We start from the raw sequence: 20,056 nt of genomic DNA, 5'->3' as shown, positions 1-20,056 counted from the left end.
CCATACCTGTGAGGCCAGCTTTGAGCATTAGCTATTTCCATCCATGCTCCATTGGCCAATAGATATAGACCTTGAAGGCTCTCCTCGGGCCCAGTGTCTCTAGGTAACAACCAATGCCACAGATCTGTTAAATAATGTGTATAGCACCTTACAGTGTACAAGGCACTTTTTCTACCCATTATTTCATTTAATCCTCTTTTGTTTGTTTTACTCATTCATCAAGCCCCAGCTAGAGGCAGAAATGTTGTTATAGAGAAAGCCATTGAGTAGACAGATAAGTATTTGACCAAGACTGCCACTTAGTCAGGGAGTTGAGACTGGGCCAGGCCCATATGTGCTTGGAAGTCATTTGGTACATGAACAAGATCCTGGATGAGAATTACAGAGAATAGTGTTTGCAACCATGACCTGTCATTTACAAACTGAACTAGCAGGCAAGTGATTTAACACTTCTGAGTTTCATCCCTCCTGTGGGTAAAATGGAAGTGATGCCACCCACCTCACAGAGTAGCTGTGAAAGTCAAATGATATGATACATATAAGGCACTCAGCTCAGCACCTAGAATGATCAATACTCCTTGGCTCTTTTTTCTCCCAGCTAAACACTTTTCAACTAGTCTACTACTTCCCAGAAATGTCTGGAGAGAGCTTTAAAATACAGATTTCTAGGCCCTGCTCTAGATCTATAGAATTATGATCTCTGGGAAGAGGGCCCAGATGATTGCAACACACAGTCCAGTGGGGAGGCAACTGAATGAGACCATATCATTAGCTCAACCTGGTCTAGCTTTTAGACGAAAAGTCCAACTTTAATTGAGAACCTACAGTATGCTTGATGCAATGCTAGGGGCTTTCTCTTGAAAGACACATTTGTATGCAATTTCTCCCAATTCACCTGTGTGGGGCTTGGTAACGATTGTTTGAAAAGGTCATACAACATAACAGAAAGACATATATTTCCACCCCTATAACTCTAACCTTGACAGAGAATTGCCCCAAGGATATTTGTGCAAGAATTGTTCCCCAGTTTACTTCTGGTTCCTGCCTTTGAAATCTGTTTCACTTATCAAATAACCTGGGTCAGTCTAACCTTTAAGAATAACAATACTGATAATGGCAGTCATTGTTAACATTTGTTGAGTTCAGACCCTATACTAAATTTTAGGTACATCATTTCATTCCATCCTCACAAAAGCCCTGTGAAAATGGGCATTACAGTACTAACACCCCTATTTACAAATGGTTTCTGTTTCTAAAGAAAGGCTTACGATATGTATCATTCCAGAGTAGCCAGGGAAAGACACACACTAAAATTGAGGGGAACAAAGAAGACAGATATTGAGGTTTATAGAAGGAAATTTGAGTGGAGGAAACGGAAGCAAGGAAATTAAGCGTGAATCATATTCTTTGACCTGAGTACCAGAGGCTGAACTGAGAAAGCAGCAGAGAATAGAATGAATTCGCCTGACTTTACTGCCATCTCGTGGTGGTCTGATGTACAGACAATCAGTTCACAAGTCTGCTTTCACTGTTTCAGTGAATGAGCAGCTAGATCCTCTGCAAGGCATTAAGTGGGGGAAATAAGGCCAAGTAAAAGAGAGAACCTGACCTCTAGGGTCTTTTAGAGTCTTGTCTCCCTCTGGAGTCATCAGGCTGGAAGTCACCTTAGGGATCAACTCTTCCAGGGGTAAGCACATTTTTCTCATGCTGGCTATTTCAGGAAAGGCAGAAATGTTTATAAGCACCATCATTGTTTTTTCTATTCAAAATTAAAATAGCTTAGCATCCCATGGGATGTATAGAATCTCATTACTTTAAGTTCCTCACTATTTTTAAGAGAAGATGATCAGTGAGAAACCTGGCACTGAAGTTTAGTCACTAAAATCATATATTGTGGGGGGAGGAATCTAACAGTAGATAAGCTTTCTCATCTTCTACCCCTTATGCCTGTAGAGCATTGTTTTGATAAAGTACATTTATGCGCACTTTGTCATTTCATGGCCAAAAAAATCCCTGAAAGTAGATAAAACCACCCTCGCTTTAGTCATGGGGAACTAGGATTAATGAAGTGAAATGTAGGGGCACTGGGGCAGCTGGGAGGGGGCTCAGTCAGTTAAGCATTGAATTTGGGCTCAGGACATGATCTCATGGTTCCTGGGTTTGAGCTCTGCATCAGGCTCTGTGCTGACAGCTCAGAGCCTGGAGTCTACTTCAGATTCTGTGTCTCCCTCTTTCTCTGCCCCTCCCTGGCTCACAATCTCACTCTAAAGTAAATAAACATTTAAAAATAAATAATAATAAAGAAAGAGGTGACATGTATATGAGGATTCTTAAAAAGCCAAAGTCATCAAAAACAGAGTAAAATTGTGGTTACCAGGGGCTGGGGGTGGGGAGATAGGACAGTTGCTGTTTAAGGGTACAAATTGTCAGCAGAGAGTAAATAAACCCTAAAGGTCTAATGCACAGTATAGTGAATATAGACAATAATAATGTATTATAATCATCAAACTTGCTAAAAGACTAGAACTTAATTATTCTGCCACTAAAAAGAAATAAGTATGTAATGTGATAGAGGTGCTAATTATCACTCTAATGGCAATCATATGACAATATATTAAATATATCATATTAATATGGTATACACCTTAAACTTATACAATTATAGGTCAAATGTTTCAATAAAAAACACAAAAAATAAGGAGCTGAGAGACTTGGCCATGGTCACATAGGAAGATGGCAACAGAGGCACCTTACAATTTGTTCATCCCACTCAGAGCAACATTTAGAGAGTGCCAAGCACGTGCCAGGTACCAGGGATATACAGTTGATTAAGTTGATTCTTGACTCACTGATCCCCTCCTGTCTGTTCCAGCTTAGCCCAGCTTTTCTGGATGGAAACTCCTCTTCGTGTGAGTTAGGAGGGCAACTGAAAAACCATAAGCAACACCTGAGCCAGGAGTTTTGCAGAAGGACAGGCTGCCCAGGGCATTCTGGCTGATGCTGCCCAATGAATGAATTGCTTTTCTCAATCCCCTGGGTCAATCGCTGGCCCTCACTCCCATGGGTTAGTGATAATAAAAGGCTCCTCTCCTCCAGGAAGGCTGCCTTAAGTAGATTGGTTTATCTTTCTGGGCTTTTGAGAACACAAGAGATAAACATGAAATTAGATCAAAGGCTTCACCACAAAGGTAGGTGGGTTACAGCAGGGATCTAGGTAGGTGTCTGGGGCCTCTAGTTGCTCATCAGTCTAATTCAATGCTCTCTCTATAAAAAGAGAGAAACCGAGGCTCAGGGTGGGGACATAACGTGCCCAAGAAAATTTAGGAAAATTAAAACACAGCTGTCCTGATAGCCAGGCCAGGACTGTTTCTACCACACTCTGCTGCCCCTCTGTGGACGTGAGAATGTATTAAGCTGCCTCATTGTGCTGTGGTGAGCAGAAAACAGACTGGCTGTAAAGAAGGAAACTGATAGAGAGGAAAAGTAACAGGAAATGCCTGGAAACTGAACCCATAAAGTCTAAACCCCGAGTCACCATAAAAGGCTTTGAACTGGCAAGAATGAGAGGAAATGATGAGAGAACAAAGGAAATGGGCCTCAGAGAGAGGAAATGCAGGGAGCACACAAGGCGTTTGGGTAGCCTCTGTTGCAGGCCTTTGTCAAGTCGAATGGGTCTCTCCCTCCCTCCCAGAAGTCAAGCCTGGGACGTCCTCCCTAAAGAGGCTCTGGAGAACTGGGCCGACCACCTACAAACACAAGTTACATTTAGTGCAGCCTATTGTGTGAAATACTTTGTATGTATCACTTCACTTAATCTGCTAAATAACCTTATGGAGAAAAATATTTTTATTGATACCCATTAATGGTGACACAGTGAGGTTAACCAGCATGCCCCCAAATGCACAACTAGGAAATGGCAGGGCTCAAATTTGAATGCAGGTCTTTCTACTATTAACCTGTTGTTTTTAATCCATCATGCTGTAAATAAATAATGGCTCTTTGCTGTAGTAAGTCCTTGTTCTGAAAACTACTGAAAAGTACTGGGAGCATTTCTATTTCAACAATTGGTATTATTCTAATGATGATGATATCAGACAACAACTATTGACTGGTTATTGTATGCCAAACATTGCACTATGTGTTTTGCATATGTGATCTCATTTAATCCTCACGACAACCCCATGAGGTAGCAATAAGCTCCAGAATGCTGAAAAACTGGCCCAAGATCACAGAGCTAAAGATATAGCTGTGCTAAAGCCCACTCGTACCACTAGGCAATCTTCCCCTGGGTTCTTCCCTGGCTCACACTATTCCTGCCGATTAGAGGCTCCGTGAAGGACAAATAGGAGGTGGAGTTAAATGTATCAATTTAATGTTGGACTGAGGATTCACTTGTGTGGGTTCAAGTTGTTGAAATCTCTATTTGATGGCCAGAGTTTAACTAACAACCATCAAAACACCTTTCTCAGCTTAAATCTTTCATTTAATTAATCAAATTAAAGTGTGGGGAAGTTTGCACTTAACAGGACTGTTGCTGGGAGCCTTTGTCTGACTTTCCCCTTCATACTGAATGACTGATTCAATCAACAAACAGGTATTGATTGGATTGCTATTGGGCAGCACTGGCAGTATGTGTGAGTCAGGAAGCTAGTCCCAGGTCTCTAGGAGTGGGGCTTTGACAAAGTCACCTGCCCCTATTGAGTCTCACTAGAAATAAATAAGCCCACCGATTGATCTGCAAGGTCCCTCCCATTGTAGGTTTCAGTGCAAGCTCCTGATCAGTGTTTGGTTTTTTTCCTGCATTAAGTATTTGATTTTTAATTTCTTACTTGTTTTTTATTGAGAGATAATTGACATACGACATTATATTCATTTCAGATGTACATGTTTCAATATTTGTATATGCTGTGAAATTAACATCACAATAAGTCTACTTAACATCCATCACCATACATAGTTACAATATTTTTCTTATGATAACTTTAAAAGTCTACTCTCTTAGCAACTTTCAAATATCCAATACAATATAACTAACTATAGTCACCATTGTACATTAATTACATCCCCAAGACTTATTTATTTTTTAATTGGTAATTTAAACCTTTTGGGCCTCTTCACCCATTTCACCCACCGTCCACCCTCTGCCTCTGGCAATAACCAATCATTTCACTGTATCCATGAGTTTGGTTTGGTTGGTTTCATAGATCATACAGTATTTACCTTTCACTGTCTGACTTATTTCACAAAGCATAATGGCCTCAAGGTCAATCCATGTTGTCAAAAATGTCAAGATTTCCTTCTTTTTATGCTTGAATAATATTCCACAGTATCCATATTCCACATTTTCTTTATCCATTCATCCATCGTAGTTTGCTTCCATAATTTTGTTATTGTAAATAATGCTGCAATGAACAGGGGAGTGCCTATATCTTTTTGAGGTAGTGTTTTCATTTCCTTTGGATAAATAGCAAGAAATGAAATTGCTGGATCATATGGTAGTTTTATTTTTCAACTTTTTGAGGAATTTCCACACTGTTTTCCACAGTGGCTGCACCAATTTACACTCCCACCTACAGGGCATGGGGGTTCCCTTTTTTCTACATCCTCACCAACACTTCTTATTTTTTGTCTTTTTGATAATAGCCACTCTAACAAGTGTGAGGTGATATCTCATTGTGATTTTGATCTGCATTTCCTGAAAATTGGTGCGTTGAGCACTTTTTTATGTGCCTGTTGGCCATCTGTATGTCTTCTTTGAAAAGATGTCTATTCATATTATACTCTGCCCATTTTTAAAAATTGGATTGTTTGAGGTTTTTCTGCTATTGAGTTGTGTGTGTTCTTTATATATTTTGAACATTAACCCTTTATCAGCTATATCATTTGCATATACATTCTCCAATTTGGTAGGTTGCTTTGCATTTTGCTGATGGTTTCCTTTGCTATGCAGAAACTTTTTAGTTTAATATAGATCCACTTGTTTATTTTTGCTTTTGTTACCTTTGCTTTTTGTGCCAAATCCAAAAAACCATTGGCAAGACCAATGTCAAGGAGCTTACTTCCTATGTTTTCTTCTAGGGGTTTTTTGGTTTCAGGTCTTATGTTTAAGTCTTTGATCCATTTTCAATTAATTTTTTGTGTACAGTATAAGATAGCGGTCCAGCTTCATTCTTTTGCATATAATTATTCAGTTTTCTGAATACCATTTGTTAAAGAGATGTTCCTTTTCTCATTGTATATTCTTGGTTCCTTTGTTGCAAATTAATTTGTGTGGTTTATTTCTGAGCTCACTAGTCTGTTCCATTAATCTATGTGTCTGTTCTTATGTCAATACCAGACTGTTTTGACTACTATAGATTTGTCATATAGTTTGAAATCAGGAAACATGATCCATCCAACTTTGTTCTCTTTTCTCAAGACTTTTTTTTGGCTATTTGGGGGTCTTTTGTACTTTTATGATAGGAAAAGGTACGATTCAGTAGGCAGAGAGGGAAAGATTAGGACCTGAGGTTCCTGGGTGGGGAAAAAGATATATTTTGAAACAATTCTGGGAGTCTCTCTGACCACAGCAGAGCTCCTCAGGCATAGGTTTCCTCTTAAGAATGTAACAGACACCACCTACTCCCCCTCAGGTTTCCTTCAGGAATTTGACAAAAGACCTAACTGAAAATAAGTAGTAGACCATAAAATGCATGACCCACAAGGAATGGTACGGCCATAGACCACCCCTCATGCAATGGAATCAAGCCAATCAGGAATGGACAACCCAGCACCTAGAGTTATCCAGCCAATAAGGGTAGAACCTGAGAAGGAACAAGGGGGAAGGGAAAGGGGGGACCAGAACCTTATAAAATAAGAATCTTTGCTCATAATTGTGGGTATTCACCTTTGAATGCCCCCTCTCTGTAAAGAGACCTTTCCTACTGTTCTTCCTTTCTGATCTTATATTCTAATAAAATTTTGCCTACTGCTCAATTTGTGTCCACATCTTCATTCTTTGAAGTGGCAAGACAATGAACCCTGGATGTTGAGGTAAAAAAAAAAATCCTGCAACCGTTTCATACAAATTAATTTCCTCTTTGAATGGAGAAAAAGAAGAAAAAGAGTCAATTACTTAAACTGCTCAACTGATGACCCAGGTGCGTGAGAGCCAGATAAGGTATGTTCCAGAGAGTTAGAGCAGGCACTGAGGGAGGATTGGGACAGTAGGGGACCTGGAGGATAGACTGGGAGACATGAGAGAAGATCCTAGAAATAGGAGAGGCAATGGAAGGGAGGTGGTCATGTAACAGAACCAACACGAGTTGGCTCCTTGGTGAGTCAGACACTGTACCAGGTTGAGTTGTCGCACAAAGTAAACTTTATTTGTAGCAAATAAGGAGATCACAAGGGAATAGCTTCCAAAGCCATGACTCCCCAAGCAGGGGTTCATGGACTCCTTTTATTTAGGGTTAGGATAAATATTTAGATAGGGAAGCCTTGTCATAAGGTCGCACATGTACCTGAAAGAAATATGTCTATACATACACTGTATGTTATGTAATGAGGCTGAGGCTCTAACTTGGATGGAGATTTTAGTATTAAAATAAAGGCAGTCATGGGTCATTCTAGAGGTCACTCCATGGTCCATCTGTGCAGGTGCAAGTCAGGGGTTAAGTTAAAACTAGTCTCGATGGTCTGGGCTGGTGGAGGTCTTGTCAGGGCCCTCACTTGCTCCAAGGACAGTTTCACTTTCCATTTGCCTAAGTTAAGAGATAAGCTGGAAAAAAGAGCTTAAGAAAAAAATGTGGAATGAAGGTTGGTGAGTATAAGCAGGAGGGGAGTAAAGGTCAGGTCTTGGGAGTCTAGCTGGTGATAACCAAACTTTTGCGGTAAAAGAGTTTGAGGATTCATTATACATTCCTTATGCCTAGGAGAGGCCCTAGGTAGATTGTATATAATCATAGAACATATGAAACAAAACTTTTGCATGCCTTTATTCTATGATTAAGTTTAGCAAGACAACTTAGGTATCTTTACTAATGCAAGTCAAATCTAGAGGCACTTTAAAATTTCCCACACATATCCATTCCACTTACAACCTCTTCCAGAATCCCATCAGGTTCAGCTGCTGCCTTATATATTTGCACCCTGACTACACTAAAAGATGACAGGGAACTCAGACTAAGGGTGGAAGTGAGGGAGACAAGAATCAAAAACTAGGTACTTTCCATGATGTTTTAGACATTTGTTTCTGAAAACAATAGAGCTAAAGTGTATCTTAAGAAAAAATTCTCAAATGACTCAAGACACGCTCTCACAAGTGGAGAGGGGAAAAGTCATTGTGTGCACATAGGACAGTGAATTAGGTGATAAGCTCCATTCACAATTCTGCCTTTAACTTGCTGTATGACCTTACACAAATCACTTCACCTATTCCTACCTCAGGCTTTCCTCATTATAAAATGGGCATATTTCTATCCCCTATCCATGCATTTTTGAAAAACAGATTAGATACTATTCATGAGAAGACGTGCAAATGTGATCCATTGATAGACCTTACAACTAAGTGCTATTGATAACACACTGGTTTTATAAGCTAGCTTGAAAACAGCTCTGTCCCATTAAAAGTATTCAGCTTCTCAAAAGTCTCAGTGGGGCTTAGTTAAGTGTCATCTGTCTGTATTGGCCATTGGGTATGAAGGAATTCCCTAGTAGTTTTGTGGATCTAAGAGGATTTTGAAAACCACAATGAATCTGAAATATGTAAAACCTACTGAAATGAAGTCTCTGTTCAAGGTTCCTCCTTCTTGTACTTTCACCTTCTCATGGACCTTCCTTTTCTGTACCAATCTCTCTCCACCATAGGATCATTATCATCATTACTCAAGTATTTGGCCATCTTAGAAAAAATGTCTCTTAATCCTACATTCTCCTCTCCTCCAGCTACTGCTCAGTTTCTCTGCTTTCTCCCATAGCAAAACTTTTTGAAAGAATTGTTCACACATGCTGCTTTAATTTTCTTCATCTCATAATTACTCCAATATCTATAACTGAAAAACTCCTCTAGGTCAACTTGTCTGGCTGATGCCAGTGGTTACTTCTATATCCTCATCTAGCAACTTGAATCAGCATTAAACACAATTGACTACACCTTCTTCTTCTTTGATGTATTTTCTTTCTCTTCGTTTTGGTGACCCTGCATTCTTTTTTTAAATATTTTCTTTTTAGGGGCACCTCAGTGTCTCAGTTGGTTAAGCATCTGACTCTTGATTTCAGTTCAGGTCATGATCTCATGGTCATGAGATCAAGCCCCGAGTTGGGGTCTGTACTGGGTGTAGAGCTAGCTTGAGATTCTCTTTCCTTCTCCCTCTGCTCCTCCCCCACTTGTACATATGCACTCTCTTTCTCTATTAAAATGATAAAGTAAAATAAAATAATATTTTATTTTTAAGTACTCTATACACCCAACATGGGACTTGAACTTACAACCTCAAGATCAAGAGTCGCATGCTCTACCAACTGAGCCACCCAGGCACCCCTTTATTTTTCTTTATATGTCTCTCTGGCTATTCTTTCTGGGTCTCCTTAGTAAGCTCTTTCTTCTCTACAGAGGAGCATAGCAGTTAAGAACATGGACTCTCAAGCCCTGCCTTCCAGTATGGTAGCCACTAGTCACGCTGTGGTTATTGCATTTAAATTAATAAAATTAATTTAAAAATTAATTAATTAATAAGATTAAATATTTATTAGGTTAAATTAAAAATTCAGTCACACCAACCTAACATTTCAATTGTTCAACAATAACATATGGCTAAAGGCTAAACACATCGGACAGAATGACACAGAACATTTTCATCATTGCAGGAACTTCTATTGGATGGTGCTAGCCAGAACCAGATTTCTAGAATTCACATCCCAGCTCTGCCAATTTATCAGCTGAGTGTCCTTAAGCAAGTTACTTAATCTCAGAGGAAAAAAATCTCTGTCTTCATAGAGTTTATGCTATCTTTACAATGGGAACATATGGCATTCTTAAAATGTAGAAAGGAGAACTATAAACATTGATAGCTCTCTAGGAGATTTTGGTAAGTAAAAAATGCAAGGTGCAGAATAGTATAGATAGCTAGATAGATACATAATATGATCTTGGCTGAATAAATTAAGATATACTCATATTTTTATATTTATTAAAATTCTGGAATTTTAAATTTAAATTAAAATTTAATGGTCCCTTTGGGGAATGGAGTCAAGGTTAGGAAAAAGACTTTGACTTTGCATTTTATATGTTTATGTATTGTTTAATCACATACATAAATAACTTTTGATGGAAAATAATAATCTTAACTTTGTATGCATATGATTTGGAATTTTTCTGATTATCCATTGTTGTGTAACAAACTACCCCTAGAGAACTGCCTGGTGGCTCAATCAGTTAAATGTCCAACTTCAGCTCTTGTCATGATCTCGAAGTACATCAGTTCAAGCCCCGGACTGGGCTCTGTGCTAACAACTCAGAGCCTGGAGCCTACTTCAGATTCTCTGAGAATGTTTCCCTCTCTCTCTCTCTCTCTCTGCCCCTCTACTGCTCACACTCTGTCTCTCTCTCAAAAATAAATAAACATTAAAAAAATAAAAATAAAAAACTACCCCCAGAACATAGTAGATTAAAACAATATCCATTTTGGGGCACCTTCTTAACCTCAGTTAAGCATCCAACTCTTGATTTTGGCTTACGTCATGATCTCACGATTAGTGAGATAAAGCCCTGCGTCAGTCTCCATGGTCTCAGCATGGAGCCTGCTTGGGATTCCTTCTCTCCCTCTCTCCCTGTCCCTCCCTCCTTCTCAAAAATAAATAAATAAACTAAAAAAAATCCATTTTATTATATCTCATGAATCTATAGGTAATAATTTGGTCAGGGCTCAGCTGAGCAATTTTTCCACTGCAATTAGCTTTAACTAGAGTCATTCAATGGTATTCAGATGGCTTGAATGGAAGGCCTAGAGCTGTTTTACTCACATGTCTGGTGCTTTGGCAGGAATGGCTGGAAGTTTGGACTCAACTGGGCCTCTCTGTTTCCAGATATCTCTGGGATTTTCCGTTTGATCACTCCAGCAGAATAGCCAAAGTTTTTATATGATGCCTTAGAGGTCCCAGAAACCAATATGGAAACTGCAGGTTCTTTGAGGCTAGGCCTAAAATGAGCTTTATGTCACTTATGCCACACTCTATTGGTTAAAGCAGTTATAGGCCAGCCCAGATTTATAACATAAGCGGTAGAGATACATCTAGCTTCTTTATGGGAAGAGCTTCAAAGAATTTGTGCCCATCTTTCATCCAACAGACCTCAAGATTGCTGCCTTAATACAAGTTATGCCTTTAATAATTCAGAATCTTTCATAATTCAGGTTAGGACTAAAAATCATAACAGTGGATGGTTCGGGATAACTGCAATGGGAACCCATGGAAAGAGGAGCTAAAGATGCAAGTGTGACCCCTTCATACTGGAAGATGAAGGAGGCTATCCAGAGTCTCAGAGTAGAATTATATTTTACTCATTCTCACAATCACCTTGGCTGACTAACAATGCCTGCTCCATTGTCCTCCTCATTCTCTTCATCTCTCTCAAGCAAGTCAGGGTAAGAAGCTTTGTTCCTCCGGTAGGGCTCATGGCTTTCTTGACTCTGTGAAACTTCATTTCCAAAATACAGAGTGCATTGTAGAGGGCCTACAGCAGAATCAAAGTAATGCCATCAATAGATAGTCTACCCTCCAGCACATTCTGCCCCCATTTTACAGAGAAGGAAGGTGAGACATAGACACTAAGTGACTTTACCCCTGTACAAATACATGGGGTGGGGGGGAAGAGCCTGGATAGCAACTGAGATCTTTGACTCCAAAGCCTATGATCTTTCAGTATACCATGCTGCCTTTCAAGGAAAAAGAAACAAAAGTATGTACACTGGATACCGAGTGTACTTTTCTTGTATTTCATTCATCTATCAACACAATGTCAAAGGTATGCCAAGGGTGCTTCCGCATTACCAGAATCTCCAGAGTATTAATATACTCTTATTTTTTAATGTTTATTTACTTTTTGAGGTGGAGGGCAGAGAGAGAGGGAGACGCAGAATCTGAAGCAGGCTTTGAGCTGTCAGCACAGAGCCCAATACAGGGCTTGAACACATGAACCATGAGATCATGACCTGAGCCAAAGTCGGATGCTCAACTGACTGAGCCACCAAGGCACCCCAGAATCTCAAGTGTATTAAACAAACGTCTAAGGGGAATAGTTGTACTCCTAGCATTGGCCTTTCCAAACCTTGGTATCCACAAGCTGGGTATTAACAACCTATCATAAAATATATTTTTAAATTCTACTACATGTTTTGCTGCTGCTCCTGTCACCTCTATATTACAAGGGAACAGCTGATAATATAGTTGGCACCATCATGTATATTTGGGCAGCTGACCAGAAAAGGGTCAAGAATGGCAGAGATTGTCTTTTCTTTTCAGCATTAACCAGGTTTTTTTCAACCAGAAAAGTGTTAATATTGAGGCCTGTAATTGAGGAATATGGGCAGGAAATGTGGCTCATGGTTGAGAGACACTTAGGTGACTGAAAGAATTAGAAAGGGTGATTGAAATAAGGAACTGGGAGGCTTGACCCAAGCACGATTCAGCAATCTCTTTATCCCTAAGCATTGACAAAGCTACATTATCTAGTGCACTGAGGACAGGGGAGCTAAAGTCCTTGGGGAGACAGATGGTACAGGAGAGAAGGGTAATAAAAGAGGAAAATGTAATGGAGAGAGAAACAATAACGAAATATTGAGTAAAAATTAACAGAAAAATAATGATCCTATGATAAACATGATTGATGGCCATAAACTTAAAACGAAGGCAGCCACACATAAAATTGCTCACTTGAGCGTGGTGATTAGTGCAGAAAACTGCCAAATGACTATATGCAAATCATGTCTGCAACCTTTTACCTTGGAATCTACAGTAAACAAAGTAGCAACTCATTCTATGAAGCCAATGTTACCTTCATACCAAAATCCAACAAACACATCATAAGAAATAAATCCATAGACCAATATCCCTAATGAATATAGATGCAAAAATCCTCAATAAAATACCAACAAACCAAACCCAATAACATATAAAATGGATTATATGCACCATAACCAACTGTGATTTATCACTGAAATGCAAGGTTGGTTTAACATATGAAAATCAATCAGTAAAAAACATGTGATCATCTCAGTAGGTGAAGAAAAAGTATTTGACAAAATCTATCACCCTTTCATGATGAATCCACTTAACACACTAGGAATAGATAAAAGAGAACTTTCTCAACCTAATAAAAGCCATCTGTGGGGGGAAAAAGCCCATAGTTAACATTAATACTTAGTGGTAGAAAACTGGATGCTTTACCCCTAAGTTCAGGGATAAGACAATAATGTTTCCTCTCACCAGTTCTATTCAACATTGTTGTGGAGGTTCTGGCCAAGGCAATTAGATAATGAAAAGACATAAAAGACATCCAGATTGGAAAGGAAGAAGTAAAACTATCTCTGCTATCAGATAATATGACCTTAAATATAGAAAATCCTAAGATATCTACCAAAAAAAATCATTAGAATTAATAAAGGAGTTCAGCAAGCTTGATGGATACAAGGTCAATATAGAAAAACCATTTGTATTTCTATACACATTAACAATTAACAATAGAAATATAAAATTAACAAGACACTTCCATTTATAATATTATCAAAAACAACAAAATACTTAAGAATATATTTAACAACAGAAGTGAGACTTGTATACCAAAATCTACAAAATACCATTGAAAAAAACTAAAGGTGATCTAACTCAATGGAACATCATCTTGTGTTTTTGGGTTGGAAAACTTAATATTGTGAAAGTAGCAATATTCTCCAAACTTATATACATATTCAACCCAATCTCTATCAAAATCCCAGCTGGCTTTTGTGCAGAAATTGACAAGCTGAATCTAAAATTTACATAGAAATATAAGAGATCCAGAATGGCCAAAATAGTCTTCATGACCTTGGGTTTGGTAATATATTCTTAGATATGACACCAAAAACACAAGAAACAAAAGAAAAATAGATAAAATTGGATTTCATCAAAATTAAATAACTTTGTACTTCAAAGGATATCATCAAGAAAGTAAAATATAACCCATAGAATGAGAAAAAATACTTGCAAATCATATCTGAAAAGGGTCTAGTATCCAGAATACATAAAGAACTCTTACAACTCAGCAACAATAACAAAAAAGGCAAATGGCCCAGTTAAAAATAGGCAAATAATTTGAATAGACATTTCTCTAAGGAAGATATAGGAAGGATATGTTCAATAAGTAAATGAAAAGAAGCTCAACATCCTCAATTATCAGGGAAATGCAAATTCAAATCATATTGAGATACCACTTCACAACCACTGGCATAGCTGTAACTTTTAAAAATGGAAAACAGTGGCACCTGGTTGGCTATTTGGTTAAGCGTCAGACTTCAGCTCAGGTCATGATCTCACAGTTCATGAATTTAAGCCTTGTGTCGGGCTCTGTACCAACAGCTCGGAGCCTGGAGCCTGATTAGGATTCCGTGTCTCCCCCCCCCCTCTCTCTGCCCCTCCCCTGCTCATGTTCTCTCTCTGTCTCTCTCAAAAACAAATAAACATTAAAAATATTAATGGAGTCCTCTGATTTGCTCATTTTAGCCACTCTGACTGGCATGAGGTGGTATTTCAGTGTGGTTTTGATTTGTATTTCCCTGATGAGGAGGGATGCTGAGCATCATTTCATGTGTCTGTTGGCCATCTGGATGTCCTCTTTGGAGAAGTGTCTATTCATGTCTTCTGCCCATTTTTTCACTGGATTGTTTGTTTTTCGGGTGTGGAGCTTGGGGAATGTAAACTGGTGCAGCCCCTCTGGAAACCAGTGTAGAGGTTCCTCAGGAAATTAACAGTAGAACTCCCCTATGACCCAGCAATAGCACTGCTGGGAATTTACCCAAGGGATACAGGAGTGCTGATACATAGGGGCACATGTACCCCAATGTTCATAGCAGCACTCTCAACAATAGCCAAAACATGGAAAGAGCCTAAGTGTCCATCAACTGAGGAATGGATCAAGAAGATGTGGTTTATCTATACAATGGAATACTACATGGCAATGAGAAAGAATGAAATCTGGCCATGTGTAGCAACATGGATGGACCTTGAGGGTATTATGCTGAGCGAATAAGTCAGGCAGAGAAGAACAAATACCATATGTTTTCACGTATAGGAGGATTAGGAGGAACTTAACAAAGGACCATGGGGGAGAAGAAGGGGAAAAATAGTAGGGGAGAGGGAGGGAGACAAACCATGAGAGACTCTTGAATGCTGAGAACAAACTGAGGGCATATGGGGTGGGGGGAGGGAGAGGGGGTTGATGGGCATGAAGGAGGGCACTTGTGGGGATGAGCACTGGGTGTTATATGGAATCCAACTTAATAATAAACTATTTAAAATAAAAAAATAAAAATTAAATAAAAATTTTAAAAATTTAATGGAAAATAAGTATTGGTGAAGCTGTTGAGAAATTGGAACACTTGCACATTGCTGGTGGAAATATAAAATGATGTAATGGCCTTGCAGTTCCTCAAAAGGCTTAAATATAGATTCACACTTGACTTAGTAATTCTGCACCTAGATATATACCCAAGAGAAATGAAAATTTATGTTCATACAAAAATATTCATAGAAGTATTATTCATAATAGTCGGAAATTTAAAAAAAACAAGTATCCATCAACTGATGAGAAGATAAATGTGTTATAGTCATGCAATGGAGTATTATTCAGCCATGAAAAACAGAATTACTGATACATGCTACAACTTGGATGAACATGCTAAGTAAAAGAAGCCAGATGTAAAAACCACATATTATATGATTCTATTTATATGAAATTTCCAGTATAGGCAAACCTATATTGACAGTGGTTGCTGGGGGACTGGATGCAGAGAGGAACGGGGAGTGACTGCTTATGGGGAAGGGGTTTCTTTTGGGGGTTATAAAAGTATGCTGGAATTAGATAGTAGTGATGATTGTACAACTTTGTATATATAGTGAAAGGCACTAATTGTATGCTTTAAAAGGGCAGACTTTATGGCATGTGAATTGTATATCAATAAAGCTGTTATTTTAAAAAGTAGACTTATATGTCTAACAACAAAATAGGAGAAATGTACTAAATCTTTAATTCTCTATCCCAGCTAGCTAGAATAATGGCTGGCTTCCTTTTTCTTAAGAACCTTCCCCCAAATATTTACTCATTCCTTCTCCCATGGCAGAATTATTGTATTTGCCAGTTAGCTCTGCCCTGAGCCACTAACACTAGATATTCCAGGGTCCACACTTGTCACATCTTCTATATAGCCATTTTTCATGTTGTGGTTGTATAGTGAATAACTCCTTTCTCCAAAAAATGTGTCAGATGAGACTCAAAAAACAGCCTTAGGCAACAGATAGAAAGGGAAATATTAGAGCATAAGCTATAGGGTATAGGTGGCCTCATTGTTCCAAAATCTTTTCCTATGATTGAGAATACTTAAGGAACCCTAGACATTTTCCCTTCTACTCTCTTCTAGATTGGGAAAATATTTTTGAAGTCTTTCAGTTAGAGTCTAATCTAGTCCCAATTCACATTAGTGAACTTGTCATTCTCAGTGAGAACTGGCAACCATAGAAGAGTCCAGAATTACTCTGTCACTCATTCTAATATTTGATAGCTCCTGCCATTAATGTACTAGTAACAATGTAAAAATGCTAGTAACAATTCCCAGTATTTAATCTAGGTTCCTAATGCTTAATGTAAAGGTAATCTGCTTGATGCAGATTACTTCTTATTATATCCTCCGTAGAGAGTGAGAAGAGATAGTGTTGATTTATATTTGGAAAACAGTGCCTAGGAAGGAAATAGTAATAGGAACTAGAATTTTTTCAGAGAATGACAGATCATCGGTTTCTAGACATTTGAAATACCCCTGTAGATAGGGCTTTCCCAAACTTGTCACAGGACTATGGGTAAAAGTTCACAAAGGATATAGAGAAACATAATTGATAAAGAGGAATTTATGTTCAACCTTTGTGAGTTATCAAGGCCAAACTAATCTAGCCATGTCACCACTTCCCACAAGCTAACATAATGACAGAGACTCAGACAAGCACCATTAGCAAGAAGAGTCCCCTCCAAGAAGTAAAGCTCTTGGAAAACCAGATTCCCAAAAGAACCATCACTGCCATCCTGCCCAGACCACCTTACCTAACTGAAATTGATTGGAGACATTCCCACATGTTTGCATTATCTCCGGGCTATTCCATCCTAAGGGGTATAATGCACAGCCTGAGCTTATCAGCAACCCTGGAAAGAAAAGCATACACATAGGTAGAAAAAGTATAACAAGTCTTCTGTCACCCAAAATTCTCTCTGAATTAGCTCAGGTACAATTCTGCCTCTTGTTTCCAGAGTTTACCTTTCCCCATTAACCTTAAATGTCTATGACACTACCAACTCAACAGAATTTCTTTGCCATGTCATAGGTAGTGAGTTGCAGTAGATAGTAGAGGGAACAACTTATAAATAAAAGGCAGTATTAAGAATTAAGACAGGCCAGTGGACTTTTTACAGCCAAAATGTTTTTGACAAAGTCTTACAAAGCTAAGTTGGTCTCTCCAATCAGACAGACTCTTCTTCTATCTTGGTCTGATTTTCAAGGATAACAATGTAGAGAATGTTACTCTTTCCTAAAATTCAACCTTTTCTAAGAGTCAAATGGGTCCTTACTAGTTAAAGGTAGGTCATGGTTTCTACATCTTGGACTCAGCTGCCAGACTGACCTCTACAGAAAGCATATACATTGGGTAGGCTTCTCCTGGTGAGGAGAGCACCACACTGCTTCTTCCAGAAATACTGTCTTATTCTGAGAAATAATTTCAGCTTAATGCTAAGCATCTCTCCTTTATTTGGCTTCCAATACATTCCACTGTGCCCCCTGTCTTCATCTCCATTTTGTTTAGGTTATTTGGTCACTACAGAGAAACGATGGGATGTTAGTAATAACCTTACTGTTCTGACCAGAGATACAAATCTGGGTCTTCTTGCTGACACTGTCTTTTTAGACAACTGCATCATCCTCAGCTCTTCCCTACTGCCTAGGTTTACATTTTATAACCTATGTCCTCCCCCTCCCTCATGTCTTTGGTGACAGTGGGTTGGACTAAGCATGACAGCTGACACAAAAACAACCAAATTCATTGGCTGCTCAGTGATGGGTGATATCATATCCTGGCATGAAGATATCAGCTGGGCCTGGTTCTTCTTTCTGGACAGTTTAATCAAGAAACAGAGATGCTGAGCTAATTGGCAGATAGGGCAAAGCTTAGGGAAGAAACACCAAGAGGTAGAACCAAGTCTGTGTCAAGCTTAAGCCAAATTAAATCCAAAGTTCTAAATAGACATCAATTCTGGGTAGGCTGAGCAAACTGTTTCCTAGAGGGAGAGAATGCAGTGGCATGAAGCAGACACACCATGGTGAAGAGCTGCACACTTCCCCCGAAAGAGCTAGAGAAAATCCAGTCCTTCCCAATGGCTTTCCAGTTCCACTTTCCTTGTGTTATAATCAACTCCCTTTTTAGTGAGAGAGCTCAAGTGAGTCTCTTCTACTTGCAACCAAGAGAGCCTAATTACAAGAACATTATACTTGGGTGCCACACCAGAGGTTATGGGAAGGTCATGTGCCATAAATATAAATGCAGAAACTAATAACACAGAACCTCCGCAGAGCAGGTGTTTGATCAATGATGAATGAATGGCATATTTATAGGTTTCAGAGCTCCAGGGCTCAGCTGGACAGTGAAAGGCAGGCTACTCCAGGGACTGCTGGCCTCACCTTCACCTCCCTTTCCTCACTGAGGAAGATTCGACATACACTCTGAGAAGCTTATAAGTCTACTTTGCCTTAAGATGAGTCCTTTTGGAAGAAGACCACAAAGTACTCCAAACTTGTCTGCAACATGGAAATCAGCTTTTCTTAATATTCAATGAGTCCAGAGAAAAAGGTGACGACCTTAAGAAATAGCAAGAAGAATTTAAATAAGAAAAAGGAGATAACTTTCTGACAATAAGAGAGGATTTAGAAACTAAAAGAATGACCAATTAAAAATAGAAATTCCCTTGAGTGGAATGCTTTAAATTAGAAGGCATTCTTATCTGTCTGATGGTCTTAAAGGAAATGAAACTGGTCACTCAAAGGTCTTTGTAGGCTCTGGAATTTATCCAGTGGCAATGGAATGACAGTCCTATTTGTTTAGGGATCTCTTTGTTGTGTGTGTTTGTTTGTTTGTTTGTTTGTTTTTACCACAGATGAACTGAAATCCTATGATATGAGGAGGTATGAGCCACAGTATGGAGCTTAGAGTATGCACAATAGGTTAAAGACAAAATGGGAAATGAATCCTAAGCCTTTTCCTGCTTCTGCTTCTGGTACTTATCCTTTGAGGGAAGATATACTAAAAAGTGAGCTTTTCCACACACACTAGGAAGAAAAGAACACAGGTTTAAGAAAAAACGGCAGTTCCGCTTTCCAACCTCCACGTTCAGATCCCTGGGACTGGCATGGACTCTGATTGCTTAAGCAGGAACTAGTGCTGGCCAAGTGTCTGTCTTGCCATGGCAGGGGGATCCTTCCACTTTCTTCAGCCCTCTTTTGTTCTTCAGACTTTACTGTAATGAGGAGCTCAGGTCAGAAACTATCTCCTCCAAAGTCAAACTTTCACTCTTCGCAGATGACATGATACTCTACATAGAAAACCCGACAGACTCCACCAGAAGCCTACTAGAACTGATCCAAGAATTCAGCCAAGTTGCAGGGTACAAAATCAACGTACAGAAATCGGTTGCATTTTTATACACCAACAATGAAGCAACAGAAAGAGAAATCAAGAAACTGATCCCCTTCACAATTGCACAAAAAACCATAAAATACCTCGGAATAAACCT

At 39.0% G+C, this 20,056-nt stretch overlaps 1 protein-coding gene across 1 annotated transcript in view; it reads right to left on the bottom strand.

Moving 5' to 3' along the window:
- LHFPL1 (LHFPL tetraspan subfamily member 1) overlaps positions 1-20,056 on the bottom strand; it is a 44,032-nt gene that overhangs the window by 12,939 nt on the left and 11,037 nt on the right. The window contains exon 2 of the mRNA XM_039247432.1: positions 17,321-17,419. Coding sequence (XP_039103363.1) covers positions 17,321-17,419 — 99 coding nt within the window. The remainder of the gene's footprint in view (positions 1-17,320; positions 17,420-20,056) is intronic.

This window comes from Hyaena hyaena, unplaced genomic scaffold (genome assembly GCF_003009895.1).
Source record: "Hyaena hyaena isolate Hyena2069 unplaced genomic scaffold, ASM300989v1 scaffold_297, whole genome shotgun sequence".
NCBI classification, from domain to species: Eukaryota; Metazoa; Chordata; class Mammalia; order Carnivora; family Hyaenidae; genus Hyaena; species Hyaena hyaena.
This window is presented reverse-complemented; position numbering and strand designations above follow the sequence as displayed.